The 27937-nt window shown below is 39.5% G+C and overlaps 1 protein-coding gene across 1 annotated transcript in view; it reads left to right on the forward strand.

The window, feature by feature from the left end:
- Positions 1 to 18387, forward strand: part of VWDE (von Willebrand factor D and EGF domains) — a gene marked incomplete at both ends in the record, with an annotated part of 61995 nt that extends 43608 nt beyond the window's left edge. Inside the window, 1 exon segment of the mRNA XM_079711821.1 lies at positions 18132 to 18387. Within this exon segment, the coding sequence (XP_079567947.1) occupies positions 18132 to 18387 (256 nt within the window).
- Positions 18388 to 27937: the final 9550 nt, after the last annotated feature.

The following is a 27937-nucleotide window of genomic DNA, read 5'->3' on the forward strand; positions in this document are numbered from 1 at the left end:
GATCAGTTATCTACTGGACATTTTACCAAGTTATCTGACTTAATATCCCCAAATAATGTCTATTTTCCGTCTGGCTTGCTACTTTTCTTGAATGATGAATGGTAGCATGATCCTTATCAAACTAGAAACTGTGTTCATCCCCAACTTCTCAATTTTTTCTTTCTCTGACATTTAGTAATAATGGTTATTATAATGATAGCACCAAGCATGTACTGATTACCCTTTATATCCAGGCTCTAAAATCAGTATGCCACTTAAATTATTTTATGTAACATTTACAATAACAGCTAATATTTATTAGGAAATTATATTTATCAGATACCACACTAAGAGTTTAATTTGTATTAGTTCAATCTTCATAACATCATTTTGATGTTAAATATTATCTCCATTTTTCCCAGGTGATACTGAAGCACAGTGAGTTATATAATTTCCTAAAGTTAACACAGATCATAGCTGGCATAACTTGAATGCAGGTAGTTTGAATTCAAAAATCATGCTCTTAACCACCACATTTTCTTTGTTCTAACTCCGTATGGGAGAAATATTATCCAATTTCACAGATGAGAGAACTGATTTCCAAATATGCTTAATTAACTTGCCCGAGATTACACAACTAGTCAGAGGGGAACATAGGTGCAACACACAATTTTTCTTCCAAAATTCCCGGAAACATAACTTTCATTAAAATTTGCTCATAGGTCCTCCAGAAATTTTTTCTTCTAAAATGTCCCACAGGGCTTCCCTGGTGGCGCAGTGGTTGAGAGTCCGCCTGCCGATGCAGGGGACACGGGCTCGTGCCCTGGTCCGGGAGGATCCCACATGCTGCGGAGTGGCTGGGCCCACGAGCCATGGCCGCTGAGCCTGAGCGTCCGGAGCCTGTGCTCCGCAACGGGAGAGGCCACAACAGTGAGAGGCCCATGTACGCAAAAAATAAAAAATAAAATAAAATAAAATAAAATAAAATGTCCCACAAACGTCACTATTTGAACTAATCTGAATGAAAAAATAATATTTAAGGGTTATTTTTTAAATAAAAATTGTGTGTACAACCTATGTTCCCCAGATACCATAAGCACCATGATTTTACAGCTAGGAAGAGGAGGAGCAAGGATTACAACTTAGACTGTCTCACAGCAAAGCCCAGCTCTTTTACCTCTTTTATGTTATTATCAAATCGTATAGAAAATAACTCTTTAAATTTCCCCTATTTCCTCTCCATTTCTATAGCACTATTGCCTCATGATTTCTCTCTTGAATTACCCCAGTAATGTCATAATTGTTCTTCCTTCTTCCTTCCTCATCTCCCCTGACTCACCACCCACACTATTTTTTTAATGGTTTTTCTATAATCAAAATTCAATTGTAGGGAGAGAATATTTGTATAGCATATATCTGATAGGGGACTAGTATCCAAAATATATAAAGAACACTTACAACTCAACAATTAAAAGATAAATGACCCAATTAAAACATGGACATAAGATTGGAAGAGATACTTTTCCAAAGATGATGTAAAAACAGCCAAGAAGCACATGAAATGATGATCAATATCATTAGTTATTCTGAAAATGCAAATCAAAACCACAAGGAGACACCACTTTACACCCACTGAGATGTCTGTAATCAAGAGGATGGACAATAACAAGTGTCAGCGATAATGTGGAAATATAGGAATTTTCATACATTGCTGGTGGGGATGAAAAATGGTGCAGATACTTTGGAAACAGTTTCATTTTTTCAATAATTAAACCTAGAGTTATATTACCCAGCTATCCCCCTTTTCAGTAAAGACACAAAAGAATTGAAAATATATATTCACAAAAAACTGTACACAGATGTTCACAGCATTATTCATAATAGTCGAAAGCTAGAAACAACCCGAATGTCCATCAATTAATAAATGGATAGACAAAATGTAATATATGCATAAAATGGAATATTATTCAGCTTTAAGAGGAATGAAGTACAACATGAATGAACCTTGAAAACACTATTCTCAGTGAAATAAGTCATTCGCAAACAGACACATATTGTATAATTCTATTCATGTGAAATGTCCAGAATAAGCAAATCCATAGATCCAGAAAGTAGATTAGTGGTTGCCAGGGGCCAAGGGGAGGGAAGAATTGTAAGTGAATATTAATGGATATGAGGTTTCTTTTGCGCCAAGCCTTTTACTATAACCATTATAATATGTTAGATTATATTACATATACTATATTAGTCAAAATAGACTTAGCAATGCTGTAGGAAGGAACCACAGTAAAATCTAAGTAGCCTAACATAATCAAAAGTTAATTTCTCATTAATGCTGCAAGAAAGATCTCATATTTAATATCACTTACTAGAGAGAGTTCAACTCATCAAACCACTGGTAAAATGTTAGCTGTATCAAACAGGGAGTAAAAGGAAAAGACAGAACTGTTTTAACCATCCTTCCATTGATAGCATCCTCAGTAAAATATATATTTACAATATAGGCTATATTTTTGCCATTTGTTTTTTTCTTTTTAAAAAAATTCTTTAACAGATAAATTTACATAAAGCCCTGAAAATTCATTGCTCTTTAATGACCTATAACGGCTTTTGTCTTCCTCATTTAAAGATGTTTTTATGCCTAATTAAAGATAAAACAAGCATCTCTCATGCAGTTAATTTTCATATCATTTTATGACCACAAGAAATAAAATTAAATTTTGTAGTCAACAGCCTAGCTTTTGTGGTTTAGTAATAAAATTTTAGCTGTAATGGAAATATGTAGTGATTTACCTTATAAATAATCAAATGATCAAAATAATTTATAAGGACATAAAATAATTTAAGGACATTATTTTTTAACATAAAGAAATTCATATTTTGTTACTCTGATATATACCTAGTCGGTTAAGACGTTACTTGTTAAGCTTCAAAAGTATTCAAAAGTCCTCAACAGTAGCTCAAATTTCAAATTTGCTATATTTCAAAAAATTTTTAATTATATAATGTGACAGATTTTGAAGATAAGCAATACATTCTTAACAGCAGGATCAGTCTCTTGGGTAGACAAAATATAGATTGGCCTATATGGTATAGCTTGAGAATGTCTCTCCGAGGACACTCCTACTTGCTACTCTGTCTTAAATTCCAATTAAAGATTCAGTCACTCAAATATTTTTTGATTATCTACTATGTACCACACTTTGTTCAAAGACTTGAGAATTCAACAGAGAACAAAAATGAAGACCTTGTCCATTTTCCTGAAACCGTAGTCATTCATTATCACCTTGATAAGGTTTGCCATATATATTCATTCTGCCTATACTATTATTCACTTAATAATTTTCTTTAAAGTGATTTATTTTACTTAAATCTATATAAGAAAGAAAAGATATCAGTTCAATACATTTTAAACAGGTAGCATTTGCTCTTAATAGACTGTAATTGTAAAGAAATTAATACAAGGAAAACAAAACAACTTTATGAATTAATAGATTCCATTTGGTAATGGCTATGACCCTGATGATTCTGAACTTGTGGAATGCTCTCTCCTTATTTAAAGGGGGAAATCAGAAACTGTTTGAGAAGTCTTAAAGGCTACAAAAAAACCTGGAACTTTTCACATAATCAGAAGAATCACTGAGTGATTTATTTTTTAATACGATGTCTCAACACTCAAATTATCATCGCTTTGGAGAACAATTTAATCTCCACTAAAGTGGGTTCCTTGGCTCTAAGGATTTGTCCTCCTGTGAAATCTTCTTCTTAAATACAAAATATTCTGTATAGATTACTTGTATTGTGAAAGTAACTCTGTATTTTAAGTGATCTCATAGGATAGGAAGTCTTCTGAGGTATTAAGACTCTGAGTAGATTATAATGGAAGAGACCCACTGTGCTCAGGCCTCAAACCTCTGAGATTCTAATAAAAGGGAAAAGTGGAAAGAGTTCAAAAGTAAGGAGAAGGGCTTCCCTGGTGGCGCAGTGGTTGACAGTCTGCCTGCCGATGCAGGGGACACGGGTTCGTGCCCCGGTCCGGGAGGATCCCACATGCCGCGGAGCGGCTAGGCCCGTGAGCCATGGCCGCTGAGCCTGCACGTCCGGAGCCTGCGCTCCGCAACGGGAGAGACCACAACAGTGAGAGGCCCACGTACCATAAAAAAAAAAAAAAAAAAAAAAAAAAGTAAGGAGAAGGCAGATTTAACTTTCTTCACAACTTTGCCTTTGAATCAGCTAGAAAGTCAAGATAGGGCAAATAGTAATTCTCATTTTCAATTTATAAAGTGGTTTAGTTCAGTGAGTAATTAATAAATTCTTAAATAATTAATATATTCCCAAATTAAACTTCACTTTAATTACTTAACTGAGGTGTAACAAATATTACACCTGTGTCTTGTAAGTTTATTATCTCATTTGAGAAAATAATAAGTCCAAGCTGAAATTATTAAGGGAAAAAAAACTGTCACTGGTGTGCTGGACAGTCTTTGCCCAACTAGAGATAACTCCTTATTTATTATCTCCACCCTACTCTGTATTCTGGAAGACTGAACTTGTGCGGATTACATTAACAAGTTCCCTTGTCCTCTGACACTCTATTCAATTGGGTAAGCCCCAGAAGGAGGTTAGAGGAAAGGAGGAAAATGAAGTCTGAATGTGTTTTTTCTTCGACTTTCTTCCTGTGGGGTGAAATGGGTTGGCAAGTCCCTTGACTAAAGATCTCCACTCCTATCAAGGAATTCCTCTCAAAACAGACCTTTCTGTTTTTTTGCTCCTTCTGTTCTAAGGGTGGTATTAGTGCCATGATTCACTAGTCTCAAGGTACAGCACTACTTCTTGTGGTTTCCCTATTCTTTGTCCACATAGTTTTAAAAAACAGTCATTGTATTAAACACTCCTCAAAATACCCAATTTGAATTTATTACTTTTTTTTCCTCCTAGGCCCCTGACTACCTTAAACAGTCATTTATCTTCTCAAGAACTTTGATGGTTTGGGGCCAACCATTCACCACATAGAATTAATCTTTAATAAGAAGACCTAGTTTTTTTGTTTTTTGTTTTTTTGTTTTTTGGCCATGCCACCCAGCATGTGGGATCTTAGTTCCCCAACCAGGGATCAAACCTGCACCCCCTTCATTGGAAGCATGGAGTCTTTTTTTTTTTTTCTTTTTTTTGCGTTACGCAGGCCTCTCACTGTTGTGGCCTCTCCTGTTGCAGAGCACAACAGGCTCCGGACGCGCAGGCTCAGTGGCCGTGGCTCACGGGCCCAGCTGCTCCGCAGCATGTGGGATTTTCCTGGACCGGGGCACGAACCCGTGTCCCCTGCATCGGCAGGCGGACTCTCAACCACTGCGCCACCAGGGAAGCCCAAGGAAGCATGGAGTCTTAACCACTGGACTACCAGGGAAGTCCCAAGAAGACCTAGTTTTAAAATGACATTTTCTTGTAATTATTTTATATTTCAGAGGAAACAGACATTCTGCATTATCATTTAACATTTGAGTTCTTGTTCTCTATTCCATTACATCTTACAGTCTTTAGGGAGAAAAAGGTTGTAGACTAAAATACAAAATTTCAAACATAGCTAAAATGTTATATTATCTGATTGAAAATACATATTAAAATAAAAACATGTTTTCTCTTGTAAGAGATTCGTTTTTAAATTTTAATGACTGGTTTTGGCTACCGCGGAGTAGCTAGGAACAGATTTGAACTCCCATTGTGAATACAATAAAAACTGGAAAAAATTCTAAATTTAAAAAACAACAATTTTTAGACACTGAAAAGCTACGACCCAGGGCTATCTATGATCCTTGAGATAAGTGAGGAAGATGAGGTTAGCCCTGCACTCACTCACTGGCTTTCTTACTGAGGCATTTTCCAAACTGTTGCTAGCCAGGAAAATAGAGCCCAATCAGAGAGTACAGTCTCACTAGGTGAAGAAAACAAAGATCACAGTTCAGGGTTACATAGTCAGTTGGGATTTGAGGATCAGAATACTAAAGAGAAAGAGGCCAACACAAGGAGGCCAAAAATATGCATTAAAATTACCCTCTGGGACTTCCCTGGGGGCACAGTGGTTAAGAATACACCTGCCAATGCAGGCAACAGGGATTTCAGCCCTGGTCCGGGAAGATACCACATGCCGTGGAGCAACTAAGCCCGTGCACCACAACTACTGAGCCTACACTCTAGAGCCCTCAAGCCGCAACTACACAGCCAGTGTGCCACAACTACTGAAGCCTACGTGCCTAGAGCCGCAGCAAGAGAAGTCACCGCAATGAGAAGCCCACGCACCGCAACGAAGAGTAGCCCCGCTTGCCGCAAGTACATAAAGCCCGTGCACAGCATCGAAGACCCAATGTAGCCAAAAATAAATAAATAAATTTATTAAAAAAAAAATTTACCTCAGGTCGTTGGCCAGTACATAAGGTTTGCATGTTTATTATGAAGCACTGGGAGATATACCAGAGAATACCTGTTGGGATACTGAAAGGTTGAGTAGAGATTTTAGAAGCTGCACAGACTGGATTTTGGGCCCACTAGAAGAGAAGTCCGTCACAAACAGGGCTTTTAGTCTAGGAAGGTCAGCCTTACAAGTGAGGACAAAAAACTAGGAGTAAGAGTATAACCAGCATAGATCAGGGCTACATGTCCTTAAATTAAGTCATTCAAAGTAGGTGCTGGTAATTTACTGCTTGCCAGAGCAAAATATGACAAAATCTAGAAGAGTATAATATAACCAAGAACTCCCACATACAAGAATTCACACTGTTTAACATAAAATTAAAAATTACAAAACAAGCAAAAACAACAACAGAAACAACAGGTAGTCACATATATTCGAGATGTAAAATAGTCAATAAGTCCAAACCCAGATATAATTAAGGAAATGGAGTTGCAGAAAAAGACTTCAGAATTACTGTGATTAATATAATAAAGGGGGAGAGAAACCTTCAACATGGCGGAAGAGTAAGCCATGGAGATCACCTTCCACCCCACAAATACATCAGAAATACATCTACATGGGGAACAACACCTACAGAACACCTACTGAACGCTGGCAGAAGAACTCAGACCTCCCAAAAGTCAAGAAACTCCCCACGTACCTGGGTAGGGCAAAAGAAAAAAGAAAAAACAGAGACAAAAGAATAGGGACGGGACCTGCACCAGTGGGAGGGAGCCGTTAAGGAGGAAAGGTTTCCACACACTCGAAGCCACTTCGCGGGCGGAGACAACGGGTGGCGGAGGGGGGAAGCTTCGGAGCCACGGAGGAGAGCACAGCAACAGGGGTGCGGAGGGCAAAGCGGAGAGATTCCCGCACGGAGGACCGGTGCCGACTAGCACTCACCAGCCCGAGAGGCTTGTCTGCTCACCCGCTGGGGCGGGCGGGGGCTGGGAGCTGAGGCTCGGGCTTCAGGAGGTCGGATCCCAGGGAGAGGTCTGGGGCTGGCGGTGTGAAGACAGCCTGAAGGGGCTAGTGCGCCACGGCTAGCCGGGCGGGAGTCCGGGCAAAGGTCTGGAACTGCCGAAGAGTCAAGAGACTTTTTCTTGCCTCTTTGTTTCATGGTGCTTGAGGAGAGGGGATTAAGGGCGCAGCTTAAAGGAGCTCCACAGATGGGCATGAGCTGCGGCTATCAGCACGGACCCCAGAGACGGAAATGGGACGCTAAGGCTGCTGCTGCAGCCACCAAGAAGCCTGTGTGCACACAGAGGTCACTGTCCACACCTCCCCTCCCAGGATCCTGTGCAGCCCGCCACTGCCAGCATTCTGTGATCCAGGGACAACTTCCCCAGGAGAACGTAAGGCATGCCGCAGGCTGGTGCAATGTCACGCCGGCCTCTGCCGCCGCAGGATCACCCCACATCCGTACCCCTCCCTTCCCCCAGCCTTTGTGAGCCAGAGCCCCCGAAGCAGCTGCTCCTTTAACCCCGTCCTGTCTGAGCAAAGAACACAGGCCCTCAGGCGACCTACACGCACAAGCGGGGCCACATCCAAAGCTGAACCCCAGGAGCTGTGCGAACAAAGAAGAGAAAGGGAAATCTCTCCCAGCAGCCTCAGGAGCAGCGGATTAAATCTCCACAGTCAACCTGATGTACCCTGCATCAATGGAATAACTGAATAGACAAAGAATCATCCCAAATTGAGACAGTGGACTTTGGGAGCAACGATATACATATATTTTTCCTTTTTCTCTTTTTGTGAGTGTGTGTGTGTATGCTTCTGCGTGTGATTTTTGTCTGTATAGCTGTGCTTTTACCATTTGTCCTAGGGTTCTGTCTGTCCGTTTTTTGGGGTTTTCTTGGTACAGTTTTTAGTGCTTGGTATCATTGGTGGATTTGTTTTTTGGTTTGGTTCCTCTCTTCTATCTTTTTTTCTTTTTATTACTTAATTTTTTTTTAATTTTTAATAATTATTTTTTCTTTTTTAATTTAATATCTTTATTTTATTCTATTTATTTATTTTTTCTTTCTTTCTTTCTTTTGTTCTCCCTTTTATTCTGAGCCATGTGAATGACAGGGTCTTGGTGCTCTGGGCAGGCATCAGGCCTATGCCTCTGAGGTGGCAGAGCTGAGTTCAGGACATGGGACCACCAGAGATCTCCCAGCTCCACGTAATATCAAATGGCAAAAATCTCCCAGAGATCTCCATCTCAATGCCAAGACCCAGCTCCGCTCAATGACCGGCAAGATACAGTGTTGGACACCCCATGCCAAACAACTAGCAAGACAGGAACACAACCCCACCCACTAGCAGAAAGGCTGCCTAAAATAATAATAAGGTCACACACACCCCAAAACACACCACTGGATGCGGACCTCCCCACCAGAAACACAACATCCAGCCTCATCCACCAAAACACAGGCACCAGTCCCCTACACCAGGAAGCCTACACAACCCACTGAACCAACCTTACCCACTAGGGGCAGACACCAAAAACAACAGGAAGTACGAACCTGCAACCTGTGAAAAGGAGACCCCAAACACAGTAAGTTAAGCAAAATGAGAAGACAGAGAAACACACAGCAGATGAAGGAGCAAGGTAAAAACCCACCAGACCAAACAAATGAAGAGGAAATAGGCAGTCTACCTAAAAAGGAATTCAGAATAATGATAGTAAAGATGATCCAAAATCTTGGAAATAGAATGGAGAAAATACAAGAAAAATTTAACAAGGACCTAGAAGAACTAAAGAGCAAACAAACAATGATGAACAACACAATAAATGAAATTAAAAATTCTCTAGAAGGAATCAATAGCAGAATAACTGAAGCAGAAGAATGGACAAGTGACCTGGAAGATAAAATAGTGGAAATAACTACCACAGAGCAGAATAAACAAAAAAGAATGAAAAGAATTGAGGACAGTCTCAGAGACCTCTGGGACAACATTAAATGCACCAACATTCGAATTATAGGGGTCCCAGAAGAAGAAGAGAAAAAGAAAGGGCCTGAGAAAATATTTGAAGAGATTATAGTTGAAAAAGGAAATAGTTAATCAAGTCCCAGAAGCACAGAGAGTCCCATACAGGATAAATCCAAGGAGAAACACGCCAAGGCACATATTAATCAAACTATCAAAAATTAAATACAAAGACAAAATATTAAAAGCAGCAAGGCAAAAACAACAAGTAACATACAAGGGAATCCCCATAAGGTTAACAGCTGATCATTCAGCAGAGACTCTGCAAGCCAGAAGGGAGTGGCAGGACACATTTTAAGTGATGAAAGGGAAAAACCTACAACCAAGATTAATCTACCCAGCAAGGATCTCATTCAGATTCAACGGAGAAATTAAACCTTTACATAAAAGCAAAAGTTAAGAGAATTCAGCACCACCAAACCAGCTCTACAACAAATGCTAGAGGAACTTCTCTAGGCAGGAAACACAAGAGAAGGAAAGAACCTACAATAACAAACCCAAAACAATTAAGAAAATGGTAATAGGAACATACATATCGATAATTACCTTAAATGTAAATGGATTATACACTACAGCCAAAAGACATAGACTGGCTGAATGGATACAAAAACAAGAACCGTATATATGCTGTCTACAAGAGACCCACTTCAGACCTAGGGACACATACAGTCTGAAAGTGAGGGGATGGAAAAAGATATTCCATGCAAATGGAAATCAAAAGAAAGCTGGAGTAACAATTCTCATATCAGACAAAATAGACTTTAAAATAAAGACTATTACAAGAGACAAAGAAGGACACTACATAATGATCAAGGAATCAATCTAAGAAGAAGCTATAAAAATTGTAAGTATTTATGCACCCAACAGAGGAGCACCTCAATACATAAAGCAAATGCTAACAGCCATAAAAGGGGAAATCGACAGTAACACAATCATAATAGGGGACTTTAACACCCCACTTTAACCAATAGACAGATCATCCAAAATGAAAATAAATAAGGAAACACAAGCTTTAAATGATACATTAAACAAGATGGACTTAACTGATATTTATAGGACATTCCATCCAAAAACAACAGAATACACTTTCTTCTCAAGTGCTCATGGAACATTCTCCAGGATAGATCATATCTTGGATCACAAATCAAGCCTTAGTAAATTTAAGAAAATTGAAATCGTATCAAGTATCTTTTCTGACCACAACGCTATGGGACTAGATATCAATTACAGGAAAAAATCAATAAAAAATACAAACACATGGAGGATAAGCAATACACTACTTAATAACCAAGAGATCACTGAAGAAATCAAAGAGGAAATTAAAAAATACCTAGAAACAAATGACAATGAAAACACGACGACCCAAAACCTATGGGATGCAGCAAAAGCAATTCAAGGAGAGAAGTTTATAGCAATACAAGCCTACCTCAAGAAACAAGAAACATCTCAAATAAACAACTTAACCTTACACCTAAAACAATCAGAGGAAGAACAAAAAACCCCAAAGTTAGCAGAAGGAAAGAAATCATAAATATCAGATCAGAAATAAATGAAAAAGAAATGAAAGTAACAATAGCAAAGATCAATAAAACTAAAAGCTGGTTCTTTGAGAAGATAAACAAAATTGATAAACCATTAGCCAGACTCATCAAGAAAAAAAGGGAGAAGACTCAAATCAATAGAACTAGGAATGAAAAAGGACAAGTAACAACTGATACTGCAGAAATGCAAAGGATCATGAGAGATTACTACAAGAAACTATATGCCAATAAAATGGACAACCTGGAAGAAATGGACAAATTCTTAGAAAAGCACAACCTTCCCAGAATGAACCAGGAAGAAGTAGAAAATATGAACAGACCAATCACAAGCACTGAAATTGAAACTGTGATTAAAAATCTTCCAACAAACAAAAGGCCAGGACCAGATGGCTTCACAGGCGAATTCTATCAAACATTTAGAGAAGAGCTAACACTTATCCTTCTCAGACTCTTCCAAAATATAGCAGAGGGAGGAACACTCCCAAACTCATTCTATGAGGCCATCATCACCCTGAAACCAAAACCAGACAAAGGTGTCACAAAGAAAGAAAACCACAGGCCAATATCACTGATGAACATAGATGAAAAATCCTCAACAAAACACTGGCAAACAGAATCCAACAGCATGCTAAAAGGATCATACACCATGATCAAGTGGGGCTTATCCCAGGAATGCAAGGATTCTTCAATATACGCAAATCAATCAATGTGATACACCATATTAACAAACTGAAGAAGAAAAACCATATGATCATCTCAATAGATGCAGAAAAAGCTTTCAACAAAATTCAACACCGCTTTATAATAAAAACCCTCCAGAAAGTAGGCATAGTGGGACTTACCTAACACAATACAAGCCATATATGACAAACCCACAGCCAACATCATTCTCTATGGTAAAAAACTGAAACCCTTTCTACTAAGATCAGGAACAAGACAAGGTTGCCCACTCTCACCACTATTATTCAACATTATTTTGGAAGTTTTAGCCACAGCAATCAGAGAAGAAAAAGAAATAAAAGGAATCCAAATCAGAAAAGAAGAAGTAAAGCTGTCACTGTTTGCAGATGACATGATACTATATATAGAGAATCCTAAAGATGCTACCAGAAAACTACTAGAGCTAATCAATGAATCTGGTAAAGTAGCAGGATACAAAATTAATGCACAGAAATCCTTGCATTCCTATACACTAATGATGAAAAATCTGAAAGAGAAATTAAGGAAACACTCCCATTTACCACTGCAACAAAAAGAACAAAATACCTAGGAATAAATCTACCTAAGCAGACAAAAGACGTGTATGCAGAAAACTGTAAGACACCGATGAACGAAATTAAAGATGATACAGACGGAGAGATATATCATGTTCTTGGTTTGGAAGAATCAACATTGTGAACATGAATATACTACCCAAAGCAATCTACAGATTCAATGCAAGCCCTATCAAACTACCACTGGCATTTTTCACAGAACTAGAACAAAAAATTTCACAATTTGTATGAAAACACAAAAGACCCTGAATAGCCAAAGCAATCTTGAGAAAGAAAAACGGAGCTGGAGGAATCAGGCTTCCTGACTCAGACTATACTACATAGCTACAGTAATCAAGACAGTATGGTCCTGGCACAAAAACAGAAATATAGATCAATGGAACAGGATAGAAAGCCCAGAGATAAACCCATGCACATATGGTCACCTTATCTTTGATAAAGGAGGCAAGAATATACAGTGGAGAAAAGACAGCCTCTTCAAGAAGTGGTGCTGGGAAAACTGGATAGCTACACGTAAAGGAATGAAATTAGAACACTCCCTAACACTATACACAAAAATAACCTCAAAATGGATTAAAGACCTAAATGTAAGCCCAGACACCATCAAACTCTTAGAGGAAAACATAGGCAGAACACTCTATGACATAAATCACAGCAAGATCCTTTTTGACTCACCTCCTAGAGAAATGGAAATAAAAACAAAAATAAACAAATCTGACCTAATGAAACTCAACAGCTTTTGCACAGGAAAGGAAACCATAAAGAAGATGAAAAGACAATCCTCAGAATGGGAGAAAATATTTGCAAATCAAGCAACTGAAAAAGGATTAATTTCCAAAATTTACAAGCAGCTCATGCAGCTCAATACCAAAAAGCAAACAACCCAATCCAAAAATAGGCAGAAGACTGAAACAGATATTTCTCCAAAGAAGATATACAGATTGTCAACAAACACATGAAAGAATGCTCCACAACATTAATCATTAGAGAAATACAAATCAAAACTACAATGAGATATCACCTCACACCAGTCAGAATGGCCATCATCATAAAATCTACAAACAAATGCTCGAGAGGGTGTTGAGAAAAGGGAACCCTCTTGCTCTGTTGGTGGCAATGTAAATTGATACAGCCACTATAGAGGACAGTATGGAGGTTCCTTAAAAAACTAAAAATAGAACTACCATATGACCCAGCAATCCCACTACTGGGCATATACCCTGAGAAAACCATAATTCAAAAAGAGTCGTGTACCACAATGTTCACTGCAGCTCTATTTACAATAGCCAGGACATGGAGGCAACCTAAGTGTCCATCGACAGATGAATGGATAAAGAAGGTGTAGCACATATATACAATGGAACATTACTCAGCCATAAAAAGAAATGAAACTGAGTTATGTGTAGTGAGGTTGATGGACCCAGAGACTGTCATACAGAGTGAAGTAAGTCAGAAAGAGAAAAACAAATACTGTTTGTATGCTAACACATATATATGGAATCTATAAAAAAAATGGTCATGAAAACCTAGGGGCAGGATGGGAATAAAGAACAGACCTACTAGAGAATGGACTTGAGGACACGGAGAGGGGGAAGGGTAAGCTGGGTTGAAATGAGAGAGTGGCATGGACATATATACACTACCAAATGTAAAACAGATAGCTAGTGGGAAGCAGCCACATAGCACAGGGAGATCAGCTCGGTGCTTTGTGACCGCCTGGAGGGGTGGGATAGGGAGGGTGGGAGGTAGACGCAAGAGGGAGGAGATATGGGGACATATGGATATGTATAGCTGATACACTTTGTTATAAAGCAGAAACTAACACACCATTGTAAAGCAATTATACTCTACGAAAGATGTTAAATATATATATATATATATATATATATATATATATATATATATATATATATATATTAAAGGTAGTGGGAAATAATGAGGAAATGAATGAAAAATGAATGATTTTTGCAGAAGTTTAAAATCTATAAAAAAATACCCTAATGGAAATTTTAGGACAATGGAACAGCAAAATATAGTATCTGAATTAATAACTTACTGAATAATTTTAACAGTGCACTGACCAGAGGAGAAGACAAGTTCAGTGAATTTGGAGATAAAACGTAAGTAAAACCCAGGAAAAGTGTGGGGACCCTCTCTAAGACTGTGGACCTCAGAAGTCTCTCCTTCTCACACTAGTTTAGTTCTGCCTCCCACAGTTCATCAAAGTGACATTTACGTGTCCCTACCAGTCTGTAGCTACAGCAGCTCCTGCTCCTGTAAGCAGAAAACTTATTTTATCCATGATTCTTTATATTTGCCTATCTCTCCAGATTTTGCATGGTGGTTTGCCCTGTAACCTCAGTTCTCCAATAAGCCCCAGATAAGTCATTGATTTTCAGATTATTTTTCATGATTTTTCTTATGAGTGATGACTTCTAATTTCCTTGCATGTCAGAGTCGAAACTGGAAATCTGCATACATCTTTAAATAAACTTTTTATTTTAGAATATTAATATACATTTTTCAGAATTTATCTCCTAATCCAAAACCAAAATGTCCCTAATTCCAAATAAAGAGACATTTTTCAGAATGTCCCTGTTTCTTTCTTTCTTTCTTTTTTTTTTTTGACAGGTTCAGTCTCCTCCAGAGGAAATGCTATGTCTGTAACTGGTCCTTGCATGTGTCTCAACTGCAGTTTCATAGATGACAATCTTTTCAATAATGGCACTGGATCAATTGGACTACACATATTTAACTTTAAAAGAACCTGGACCTGTACTTTATACCACATACAAAATTACTCAGACATTGGTCATAGACTTATGTGAAAGTTAAACAACAAAGCCTCTACATAAATAAAAATAAAATACATCCATGTAGTAGCCATAAAAATATTGACATTTGTTAAAATTAAGAACCGTTCAGTAAAATAAATTATCAAGAGAATGAAAGGTAAGCTAAAACTGAGAGAAAATAACTTCAATACATATGTATCAACAGGCTCATATCCAGAACATACAAAGAATTCCCATTAAATGAGAAAAAGAACATTCAATTGTTAATGGGTAAGATTTAAACAATACTTCCTAAAAGAGAATATCAAAATAGACAATAAATATATAAAAAGATCCTCAAAAATATTAGTTTTCAGAGGACTGCAAGATAAAACCACTCCATATCTACCAGAATAGCTAAAATGAAAAAGACCAAAAAAGGATGTGTGAGGGTGTGGAGCAAATAGAACTTTTATTGTTATCACCAATTTGGGAAAATATTTGCCTTTTCCTATAAATGCCATACATAATTATAATCCTTGACCTACCAATTCCTGCACAGTAACAAAAAACAACTTATTACTGATACACACAACAACATGTATGAATCTGACAAACTTAATGTTGAGTGAAATAAGCCAGACACAAAGGAGTACATGATGTATGAGCCTATTTACAGGAAGTTCAAAAAGAAACTAGTATGGTGATAAAATCAGGATACTGATATGTGTGTGGTGGGGATTACTGTCTGGGTCGGGACACGAGGGAATCTTCAGGGAGGTCTAGTATGTTTTATATCTTGATTAGGGTAGTGGTTACACGAGTGAATCAACACATACAATTTTATCAAGCTGTATATTTAAGATCTGAGCACTTTAGTTTGTGTAAGTTATATCTCTATTTTTTAAAAAGACGTATTCTCCTCTCCCATCCAAATGAACTCAATATAAGGTTGAAATCTTTGCTCCTCACACAATCAAACTTTTGTCCTGCTGCACGGACCAAACAGCAATGTTACCTTCAAAATATAAACATATTTTCCTTTAAAATTTAATTGTTAATATATTTTTCATAATAATAATGTTAAGCTTCCTTCTGATTGTTCATGTTGTAAAAAACTGAATCAGCCTGCTGCCAAGTATATACAGAACCATCTAGTCTAATGTTTTTGTGAAATATTGAGTAGTGGGAATGTGACACTAATCAAAGATCTAAAGCAAACATATTTTTAGGGTTGAATGGACGTTTCTGCTGCATATGGTCTCCCAATTAAAATGTCTAATTTGGGGGTCCCTTCATTGTCTAGTGACGATCCTTGAATTAAGAACAAAAGACTATACCTACAAGTTAATGCTTTATTAGTTTTCCTTAGGTTTGCAGAATATTTGCTTAGTACTAGTCAGTCAATTCCAGTTAAACCATTTAGCAATAATATAACAAACCAGGAATCTAGAGATATGGAACCGGGGGAAGTTTACACTAGTTTAACAGAAATATAATCTGTACGTAATATCAAGTATCTTTGGGGACATTTGTATTAATGATGGATCAGCCGTTTGGGAGTGATTATAGCAGAAAGCTCCTTGTATTAGGAATCTGGCATCAACACTATTTAATCATGGAGCACTGGCCGAAGCTCTGGGTCTCAACTTACTCCTACATATAAAATAAAGGGTTATTTCTAAAGTTCTTCCACTCTATTGCCTAAGAGAAAGTCCCACAATAACTTTTTAATATACTATATTATGACTTTCTCCATACTAGTCACTTACATATGTGAACTTATTAGAAATTGAATCATTTTTTTCACTTTATATATAGATCAGTGCTTTGCTAACTATGAGGAAAAGAGAGCCATTTTGATATATGTGGCAATACTACTTTAAGAAAACGTCATGGTATGCATTACATTTCCATTTTCTCTCTCCTTTTCATTATGTAGCATGAAAATATTCTATATCTTGATTAACGTAGAGATTGACTACAGTATGCTCATCACTGCATACTGTACCTGATTACAGAAATACTCATCTGAAAATACCCATCTTACTCATCTGTAATGTCCTCTCAATCCTACACCAAAAATTGTACCCAGGAAAGTTGGGAGGGGCCTGTTATATAATCAGGTCCAGCCCACCCAAATATAAAAGATACAATAAACAAGACAACAAACTGTTAAATAAAATATTTTCTACAAATATACCTTTATAACAACATTTTTTTAATGTGGTAAAGAAACAGTAAAATGAACAGCACAGTTTCAAAATTAATTTACTTTCTTGCCAAAACACCGTGACGCAAGGGGGGTTGCAACTCCGTAGGGACGTTGCATTCAAGGGAAGAGCTCCCCGAGCCTTAACCTCCAGAAAAACAACCTAGGACAAGAGACCCCCTTGACTACTAGTGTGAACCTCTCTCTGACCTGAAGCTTCACTTCCAAAACACAACCAAAGGGCTTCCCTGGTGGCGCAGTGGTTGAGAGTCCGCCTGCCGATGGAGGGGACACGGTCAGGGAGGATCCCACATGCCGCAGAGCGGCTGGGCCCGTCAGCCATGGCCGCTGAGCCTGCGCGTCCGGAGCCTGTGCTCCACAGCGGGAGAGGCCACAGCAGTGAGAGGCCCGCGTACCATCCCCCCCAAAAAAAACCACAACCAAAGTGTAATCAGGGATATTCGGGCCAGAGCAAAGAGCCTCGACATCAGGTCACATTTGCCTACAGGCAAAAGACCTAGATACCTTTATTTTTAGGAAAATTTGACATGTGACCAGTATTCTCTCGCTAATCTTTGGGCCAGGTATACGAAATTATCTAGTGTCCTTTGTCTCCAAAAGGTAAGGCAAAAGGTGGTCACTAGGGATACAAAAAGTTAGAGCTGAGGCCTTGGGACCATCAAACATACCTAAAAGTAGCTGGTGAGAAGTCCTGCTCCTCCACCCCGGGGTATGACAACACCCATACCTAGCGGGAAGCAGTTACAGTAAACAACCTGCGCCCATCAGCGCCCCTCAAGAATGAGGAGGAGGACAAAAGGCAGAGGAGGGATCTGTCACCAGCAAAGCCCATTAACAATTCCCAGGAAATAAAAATAGAATGTGGGCAATAAAGTCAAGTCTAACCTTTTTTTTCTCCTTTGGGCTTAGTCCGGTTTCATTTGCTCACAGGGGGCCGCATGCAGAGTCCACACACCCAGCACTTCAGACCGGAGTTCCCAGGGTCGAGCGTCTGCACCTGACACCTCAGCTTAGCGGGCTGTGTGCAGAAGGGCCGCGCACGACCCCTCAGTTCAAGATGGCGGCGGTGGGCTGTGCGCAGACGCGCTGCACCCGCACTGCCGGCTGGAGCCGTGAGCAGCACGCCTGCGCCAACCCGCAAGAACTCCGCCCTCTCCCCCGCTGACAAGACCCGTAGAAAGGAGCCTTGCCACGGCCTGTCAGGGAGAGCAGGTACTGGGAAAGTAGGAGTTCGTACCTCTCTGGTCCATGCCTGGAATTCTCTGCCCACTTGATGACCCCAAGCCCTACCTCCAGGGCTCTTCTTTAAAAGTCCTGGAAGAAACCTGAGCCTGAGGCAAGGTTTTTTGTTTTGTTTTTTTTTTTGGCTGCACCCCACCGATCGAACCTGTTGCGCCCTCTGCAGTGGAAGCACTGAGTCTTAACCACTGGACCGTGAGACAAGGTTTTAACTGAGACTTTTCAGAATTTTCTTTGCTCTACAACTGAATGTGATGATGGCAGATCCAGCTGTTTCCAGCTGTCCCCACTCCACCATCCATTCCTCCTCCCTGTCTCTTCCCACCCCAATATCACTCCACACTTGAGGGGTCTGCAATGCCCACAGGCACCCTCACAGCCAGGATCCATAGACATCTCTGCTAACAGCATTTCTTTACCCTTAGGGTCTAGGGAGGAAGACACCCACTGCAAGCAGGCCAGCAGGAAGAGAGACTCCAGGAAAGAGCTCCCACGGGGATGAAGAGTGGGCTCAGCGCTTGTGGAACAGACAGTCCAGAGTCCCAGTCACCATGGTATGGTCTAGAAGGTGGAACACAGTCTCTGGGTGGCCACATGCCCTTGGTCCTGTCGGAGTGACGTGGAAAATGGCAGCTTCAGCACCTGCTGGGGTAGAGGCCCCTATTGTCCAAGTCCACTCCCAATACTACTGGAGTGACAAAATTTAGTGTGTTCAACAGGGTGTAAGGATGTAAAAATATTAACTGTGTACAAAATGTCAATGCTTTAAACAAAAAGCAGAACATTGGCAAGAATACTCAGTGAATGGAAAATAATCCTACGACTGATGCTTATAGGCAATCACATCTGGTCCTAGGCAGAAAATAAAGCATGTGGGTTTTATATTAATGTCCTCCTACCTCTCCATGTCCCTTCTGCCCTCTCTCAGGATGAAGAACCTGTTCAAAACCTGGTACATGGGCTTCCCTGGTGGCGCAATGGTTGAGAGTCCGCCTGCCGATACAGGGGTCACGGGTTCGTGCCCCAGTCCGGGAAGATCCCACATGCCGCAGAGCGGCTGGGCCCGTGAGCCATGGCTGCTGAGCCTGCGTGCCCGGAGCCTGTGCTCCGCAGCGGGAAAGGCCACAACAGTGAGAGGCCCGCATACCGCAAAAACAAACAAACAAACAAAAAACCTGGTACAGTGTTTTCCCACTCAGAATTATTCTCATCAAAGAGGTAACATTATTTTTACTTTCCTTCTCACCCCTGGAAACTCCCTTGGTCTTGAGGAAAATGATGTCAGCTAGGTGAAAGGGGAAAAGCAAGAACAATAAGAGCACTCTTCAGCAGAATCCTCTCAGAGGATTTTTTATAGATGAAACTCACTGGAAGAAATGAATCTTTCATTGGTGGAGATTGTGGTATTACAAGAAAGTTTGTTGAAGACATTGTTTGGTCCGATGCATTCTGTCTTTAGCTACCTCAGTTGAAATTAGGGACAATATCACAATCACAATGGTGCATTTTGGAAAATATGAAAATATACAGGGTTCTGAAGATATTTCTTTAACCTAGGAACATTAAAAGTATTATCACATTGCATAAATAATGCTGGTGATGGAGGGGAAGATAGAAAGGCAGAATGGAAGATGTATGAAAATAATGTATACAATTTCTATTAAGAGATAAATTAAACAGAGTAAACATCATTATAATTTCTTCACAGTGGAAAAAACAACTAAAATCTTAGCTGTCTCCTTCCTAAGAAAAAAAAATAGCAAGTGTTTTTTCAAACTCTTTTTAGACATTTAAATCTTAAGGGTCTCTTCCAGATTTTCATTTTTCTACTTTACAACCTAGGAATGGCTTTTTAGAGGTGCTATTAAGGACTCCATTCTTCTTCACTAATATGAGATTATAATTATTTCATTGGAAATCACTACTATATATTATTTTATACTTATTTCTTCCATAATTTTGTTCATGTATTAGTCTCATACAATACCTACCTTACAGGCTATTATAAGATAAGAAATTGCCAAGAGAGATTTAATGTAGAAATAACAATGGTATATGGTGTCCCTACTTATTCGTTTATGCTTACATAACTTTGGAGGTGCTCAAGGGTTCCACAAATATTGAGTCATTAAAGCTTAGTACTCCTGTGAGGTGCACTTGGCTATTATCATTATAGTTTATTATTATTCAGGCAAATCAAGTTTCCCCTGGAGTGCTGAATGGCTCCTGCAGAAAACATTGACTTTTTAGTGTTCTGTGTCTGAGAGTTCACGTTACAGGTTTATAAAATTAGCTCATTTTTCCTAGGACTGTCTCTTGTGAGTTACTAGCCATTATCCACTTTAGGCAGCATAGCAGAAATAGGGCTCAACCAGCTTTTATTTATTTATTAAAAATATTTACTTATTTAGGCTGTGCCAGATCTTTGTTGCCACACGCGGGATCTTTAGTTGAGGCATGCATGCAAGATCTAGTTCCCCGACCAGGGATTGAACCCAGGCCCCCTGCACTGAGAGCATGGAGTCTTACCCACTGGACCACGAGGAAAGTCCCACACCCAGCTTTTAGAAAGCCTTCTAGGTGAAGGCCATTTTGCTTCCTTCCAGATGTAGGGAAAAGAGGCAAAATAGTTGAGGGATGGAAAGTTATCAGTGGGTGGTTTGCTTTCCAACACCACCAAACAGTGCTCCAATTCTCCGTGAAAACGTACTGAGTATCCTACAGATTTAACTGAATTCTGACTCTACCTGGAGACAGTGTCACCCATGCTGTGCAGCCCAGGCCACAGACCTGTTTTTAACCTTGTAGCCTAATTGTGTTTTATCAACAGGATGCCACAAAGGCCCATGAAAAAACCAAACTGAACTGGCTAGATCCAAGATAGTGGGCCAAGTAGGCTAAAGGTCACCACTTTCCTTGCCTTGATTTATCTCTGTGTCTCCATACGAACCCCCGAGAGCTGAAGGACACGCCCTGATTCATCTCTGTGTTTGTTTCAGCTGTACCTGTGTTTGGCAGAGATGCTTTGCAGCTATACTTTGAGGGATACATGCTTTGAGAGATATATAGTGGTAAACCGCCCTGAACCGGCTCTGATTTGACCACAGGAATACCCTGTGCAGAGGAAACCTGGAGCCTGGAAGACTGCAAATGCCCCAGATGCCCCTAGCTGCCCCTGTGTTCCTGGTGAATTTAAGGTTCTTGCTTCCTCGCAAAAGAATTCGGAGATGAAGTGATAGGTGAGAAGTGGATTTATTTAGAGAGAAACACACTCCACAGACAGAGCCTGGGCCATCTCAGAAGGCAAGAGGCTTCAAAATATGGCGTGGTTAGTTTATGTGGGCTGGGTAATTTCACAGGCTAATGAGTGAGAGGATTATTCCAATTATTTTGGGGAAGGGGCAGGGATTTCCAGGAACTGGGCCACCGCCCACTTTTTGATCTTTTGTGGTTGGCCTCAGAACTGTCATGGCGCTCCTGGGTGTTTTATTTAGCACATGCTAATGTTTTACAATGAGTATATAATGAGGCTCAAGGTCTACTGGAGGTCAAATCTTCCACCATCTTGGACCCAGATGGTTCTAACCAGTCTTTCTCATGTACTATGGCTATATCTTTCTTTTAAAGGTTGTGCCCTGCTCCCTTCCCTCCTATTTCACCTGGAAATCTCCACCCTTTTCCTAGAGCCCTGATGACCTGTCTGCCTCTTACGCCTTAAAAGTCCCCCACTTTCGTCCCTCAGGGAGGAGGCGCTTTTAGAGCATGAGCTTCCCTTCTCTATTCTCTGGCCATTGAATAAAAGCCTGTTTTGCTTGCACCAAACTCAGTTTTGTTATTGGAAGTGTGAACCTGAGCAGAATAGAACTCCCTTACTGAGCCAGGAAGGCTTCGGTTCAGCTAAGACTCCAGGAGAGGGACTGTCTAATTCAGTAACAATAGAATCAGATCCAACAGGTTAAGGGCTCAGTCCCATAAGACTGCCCCTGCTTTAGACACCAACTGAAGTCCAGGTTGTCATCTGTACTTCTGACTCACTGGCTAAAAACTGGGATTCTCATGACCTCTTCCTTGAATTCAGTAATTTGCTAAAATGGCTCACAGAGCTCAGGGAAACATTTACTTATGTTTACCAGCTTATTATAGAGGATGTTATAAAGGATACAGATGAACAGCCTGATAAATTCATTCACTGAGTAAGCTCCTGAGTGCAGGAGCTCTGGCCTGTGGAACTGAGGTTCGCCACCCTCCCAGCACATGGATGCATTCACCAACCTGGAAGCTCTTCGAAACCTGTCTTTTGGGGGTTTTATGGAGGCTTTATTACATAGACAGTATTTATTAGATGATTGGCCATGGTGATTGAACTCAATCTCTAGCCCCACTCCCCTCCCTAAAAGTCTCAAGGGTGGGGTTGAAAATTCCAACCCTCTAATCGCATAGTTGATTAGAAGCAACTGGCCCCCATCCTTAGGGTCTTTTCAAAAATCACGTCATTAACGTAAATGCTGGTGTGAGTGAAAGAGGCTTGTTATGAATAACAAAAGGCAGTTTTATTACTCATCACTTAGGAAATGTCAAGGGTTTTATGACCTCTGTGTCATAAAATAATGACAAATATATGACAAATATATCTTTATTATAAATCACAATGGGTGACAAGGAAATTATTGGTACATTTGCTAACATTTATTGAAAAATATACCATGGGCCTCAATTATGCTATATTCATTCTAGAGATAAGGAAACTGAGGCTTTGAAAGTTATATACTTTGCAAAAGCACAGCTCCTTAAGGGGCAGAGCCAGTACTAGACCTCTGGTCTTCTGACAGCTAGCCCAATGCTCTAACTTCCATCCCTGAATTTCCCAAAGTGTGATACGTTTGTTAACAGTGGCACAGGACTTAATTTTTCTCTATACATAAATATATTTAAATTTAGTGATTACATAATTTTAAAACAATATGATTTCCCAATCAAACTGTGATATTATGGAAATTATTGCTTAGGAGAAGGCTAGAGTAGGCAGACTCTGTGGCTGGGGTCAGTGGTGTCAACGAAAAATTAATCACTCAATCTAAGAAAGAAGTGGAAAATTTTATCTGAGCCAAATTGAGGATTATAACTCAGGGATAGCATCTCAGAAAGCTCCGAGAAGCTTCTACCCATTAGAAGCCAAGGCACAGTTATATAAGTTTTTTGAGACAGAGGGCTATACCTTAAATGATGTATTATTGACAGTTTACACAATCCTGATTTGATCTAAGCTTCACTGTGGCCCCTTGTAAGATTAAGAAGGAATGTTATCTTTTAAGGAGTTGTCTGGTTGGCGCCAGGAGAATGTTGCTCTTTATGGTTAAGCAGGCATTTCTGCTGATGGGAGGTGTGGTTGATGCATAATGCAGATACACAGTGCAGAGTAGGAGAGAGGAGGCCAAAGGGCAGAGAAAATTTTTTGTTTAAAGTTTTCTTGTCTTGCCATAAAATATGAATTTTACTTCCGCAGTGGGAATGATGACAATCGTGAAAGTGGTACATCAATGCCTAAAGTTCAAGAGACCTACTGTGTACCATTTCATAGGCTTTGTTTAAAGTGGGAGCTATAGTGTTAAGGGGGGTACAGTTAGAATAAAAGGATGAAGAGGAGGGTGGTAACTCTAGTTTTTGTTTTTTTCTTTGCTTATTTCCTGTTTTAAGAATACTTATTTGTTTAACTTACCATTTACCTTTTCCAGTGAAATTATATTAATGCCAAAAGTGGAATGGGAAATGATGAAAAAGTGCCATTGCTTTGAAGAAGATCTCCCTCTGGCAGGTTCTTTAACTGTGAGCCCCAGTATTTCTTTTTTTTTTTTAATTGACTTGTTTGTTTATTTATCTATTTTTGGCTGCATTTGGTCTTTGTTGCTGCCCGTGGGCTTTCTCTACTTGTGGTGAGCGGGGGGCTAATCTTTGTTGTGGTGTGCAGGCTTCTCATTGCGGTGGCTTCTCTTGTTGTGGAGCATGGGATCTAGGTGCATGGGCTTCAGTAGTTGTGGCACACGGGCTCAGTAGTTGTGGCTCGCGGGCTGTAGAGCGCAGGCTTCAGTACTTGTGGCACATAGGCTTAGTTGCTCTGTGGAATGTGGGATCTTCCCAGACCAGGGCTTGAACCCGTGTCTCCTGCATTGGATTCTTAACCACTGCACCACCAGGGAAGCCTGAGCCCCAATATTTCTTATTCCAGGTTTTGGTGTTCACTTCTTGGGAAACCCTTACAGAAGGTCTGCAGCATGACCAGCCTGGGTTTGGGGATTCACAAATGAACTCCCAAGGGACATTCCTAACCCAGCACCATGTTGAATGACCTTTGTTTCTCTTATTCCATCTCTAAAGTTCTTCCTTTCTTTATGTAGATACAAGTTTTTGACCTATATCTTCTCTTTGAAGAAATTATTTTAACATTACTTGCAAGGCAGGTCCTATCGGCAACAAATTCCCTCAATGTTTGTTGAGAAAGTCTTTATTTCTTGTTCATCACCTTCAGTGTTGGTTTCTAATTCATGGTTATTTCATAGTCTGAAAGAGCTGCTAGAGCTCCTGTCATTTATTCTGCGTTCAAGGCAACAGAAAAGAAGATGAGAGAGAAAAGCATGCCCTTTTCCTTCAAAAACTAACCATGAGTCCCATACACAGTGCTTCCACTTACATATTATTGGCCTAGATTTAGTCATATGCCACATCTAGCCACAAGGCAGGCTGGTAAATGTAGTCTTTTACTTGTTGGCAAGGGACCCACCTAAAACTCAGAGCTCTAAAAAGAAGAGAATGGATATTCTGAGGCAACAAGATGTCGCCAGCAGAGGAAGGAGTAACATTATCTTTGTGAGGAACTTTGCCATTAGAATCATGAGTCCCAGTAGATAGATGACTAATGCATAAAGAAGCCACTCGTACAAAGGGCAACTGACTTATTAGTCCTTTAGCTGCTTTGTACTTTGAGCACACATAAATCCAAACACTATAATCACCTCTCTCGTGTCAGCACAATTCACCTACATTACATTGTTTGTATATAATTCATAAATGACATATTTGTTTCAACAAGCTTACTCCATGTAGATTGGCTAAGCAATATCCACTTAATTTCCATAATCTTAAATTGTCTAGAAAGATACTTGCTCCATGAAATTCACTAATATGGAAAACAAAACATTAAACTGTCTTCATTTAGAAAATAGATTTTATAATAGGTATGTTTTATGTACTATATTGCACTGAATAAAATAAAACTGATTGTAGAACCTAAGTGACATATTAAATATCTCTATCAAAATTAACATAGACTGTATAGTACATTTGAATTTGCTCTCAAAATAATCACTAGCAATTTTAAAGTTAAGTTTTAGTAATAATGTTGTTCCACTGAGACTAAAAAATATGTATGGTTGAAATGACATCTTTTTAATTTTTTTTTTTTTAAGCACTTCAGATATCTTTCTCTGGAACAATTCTGACTCCTACTGTGTGAGTATATTTCTTGTTTTAATTATATAATTGATGCTATTTAATTACAAAAAAATAAGAACTATAAATAGTGTTGAGGAGGAAGAAATTTTCCTCTACCTATGTAGGTTCTTCTGGCTGGTCTAAGAATTAAATTGACATGAGACAGATTAACAGGAGAAAATCAAAGTTTAATAACATGTATACATAGGAGAGACCTAAAAAACTGAGTAACTCCCCAAAATGGCCAAAGCCTTCACCTTAAATACCATCCTCAACTAAAGGTAAAAAAGGAAGTTGAGGGTAGGGAGAGTCAGCTATGGGAGGTTACCAGGAAAAGCACAGTAAACAGGGTAAGGCTTTTTTGCAGATTTAAGTCATTGCCTTCTCCTGGGACAAGAGTTTCTAGAAGTTTGGTGATCTTCTTCTTCCAGGCACAGAGACGGAGACACCCTTACAAATGGAGATTTCCCTTACAAATGTAAACAAATGTTTCTTTAAAAAGGGCAATTCCTACTTGGTTTTCAGAGCCCCTCCCATGTCTGCTGGTTCTCAGAAAATGACCAGCTTGAAACAATTAATATGCCAAAGAGACATTTTAGGGTGGTAAAATTCTGCTCCCCTACAGGATCTAGAGCAGGCCTTCACTGCGTTAAGGGATGGCAGGATTCTACACTTCTAAGAGACTGCTTGCAACAGAACAACCAACTGCTTAGGAACTGAACATAAAGTGAGAAGTAAACTTTCATTGTGAAAAACTACTGATCTACTGGGATTATTTGATATAGCAGTTAGCCTACTATAACTAATTTGGCTATACCCAAAAGCCATAAACATAATCTATTTTTTCTACCCCCTAAAAACTGCTTTATGGTGATTCTTTAACGTCTAAATCAGGGGTCAACAAGTTTTTCTCAAAGGCCAAATAGTAGGGCTTCCCTGGTGGTGCAGTGGTTGAGAGTCCGCCTGCTGATGCAGGGGACGCAGGTTCGTGCGCCGGTCCAGGAGGATCCCACATGCTGCTGGGCCCGTGAGCCATGGCCGCTGAGCCTGTGCCCCGCAACGGGAGGGGCCACAACAATGAGAGGCCCGCGTACCGCGGGGTGGGGGTGGGGTGCAAAGAGTAAATATTTTAGGATTTGTAGTCCAAATGGTCCTTGTTGCATCACAACTCAACTCTGCTGTTGTGTGAAAGACAGTTCATAAAGAAATGGGCAAGGCTGTGTTCTTATAAAGCTTTATTTACAAAAACACGCAGCCAGGCCATGGATCAGAGTTTTCTGACCCCTGGTCTAGATCATTCATCTCTCTCACATTGTTTATTTTAGTGAACAATGTGAGGCACAAATTTATCCTTTTTCCCAAATGAATAATAAATCACTCTGACACCATTTATTAAATAGTATGTCTTTACCTACCAGGTTTAAAGGTAAAGGACTTTGAGGTAAAGGACTTTTATGAATCTGTATTCAGTTCCTAAAACCTATTTTTCTACTTCTGGGTCAATAATAGGCTGTTTTGATTTCTATAGTTTTAAAGTGTGATCTAATATATGATCTAATAGCTTGTATGGCAAACACACTTTTTGTTTATTTTTCAAAATTTTCTTGTCTAGTCTTGCCCATTTATTATTCCATCTGAGTTTTAGAGTTAGCTTGTCAAGTTCCATGAAAATTTTTGTCAGGCTTTTGATTAGGATAACACAGATAAATATGTATGCTATTTGTCCTAGTTAGAGTTCCAGTTAATTCTGGATACAGCCAACTGGCCTGGCCAAACATCTGCAGCTCAACTGGAATCCTATGAGAGTGAACTGTCCAAAAACTTAAATAGGTAGTATGTAAATCAAGTCAAAGTGGCACCCTGCTGTTGGGATTTGGTCTACAGTTCTAGATAGACTAAATAAAAATGCTTACCACTCAGAGCAAGTGTCCGTGAATACTGTATTTCTACATCTGGAAAGTGAAAAGAGGATTTGAACAAAGCTACCAGCA

This window comes from Hyperoodon ampullatus, assembly GCF_949752795.1.
Source record: "Hyperoodon ampullatus genome assembly, chromosome: 9".
Classification (NCBI taxonomy): Eukaryota; Metazoa; Chordata; class Mammalia; order Artiodactyla; family Ziphiidae; genus Hyperoodon; species Hyperoodon ampullatus.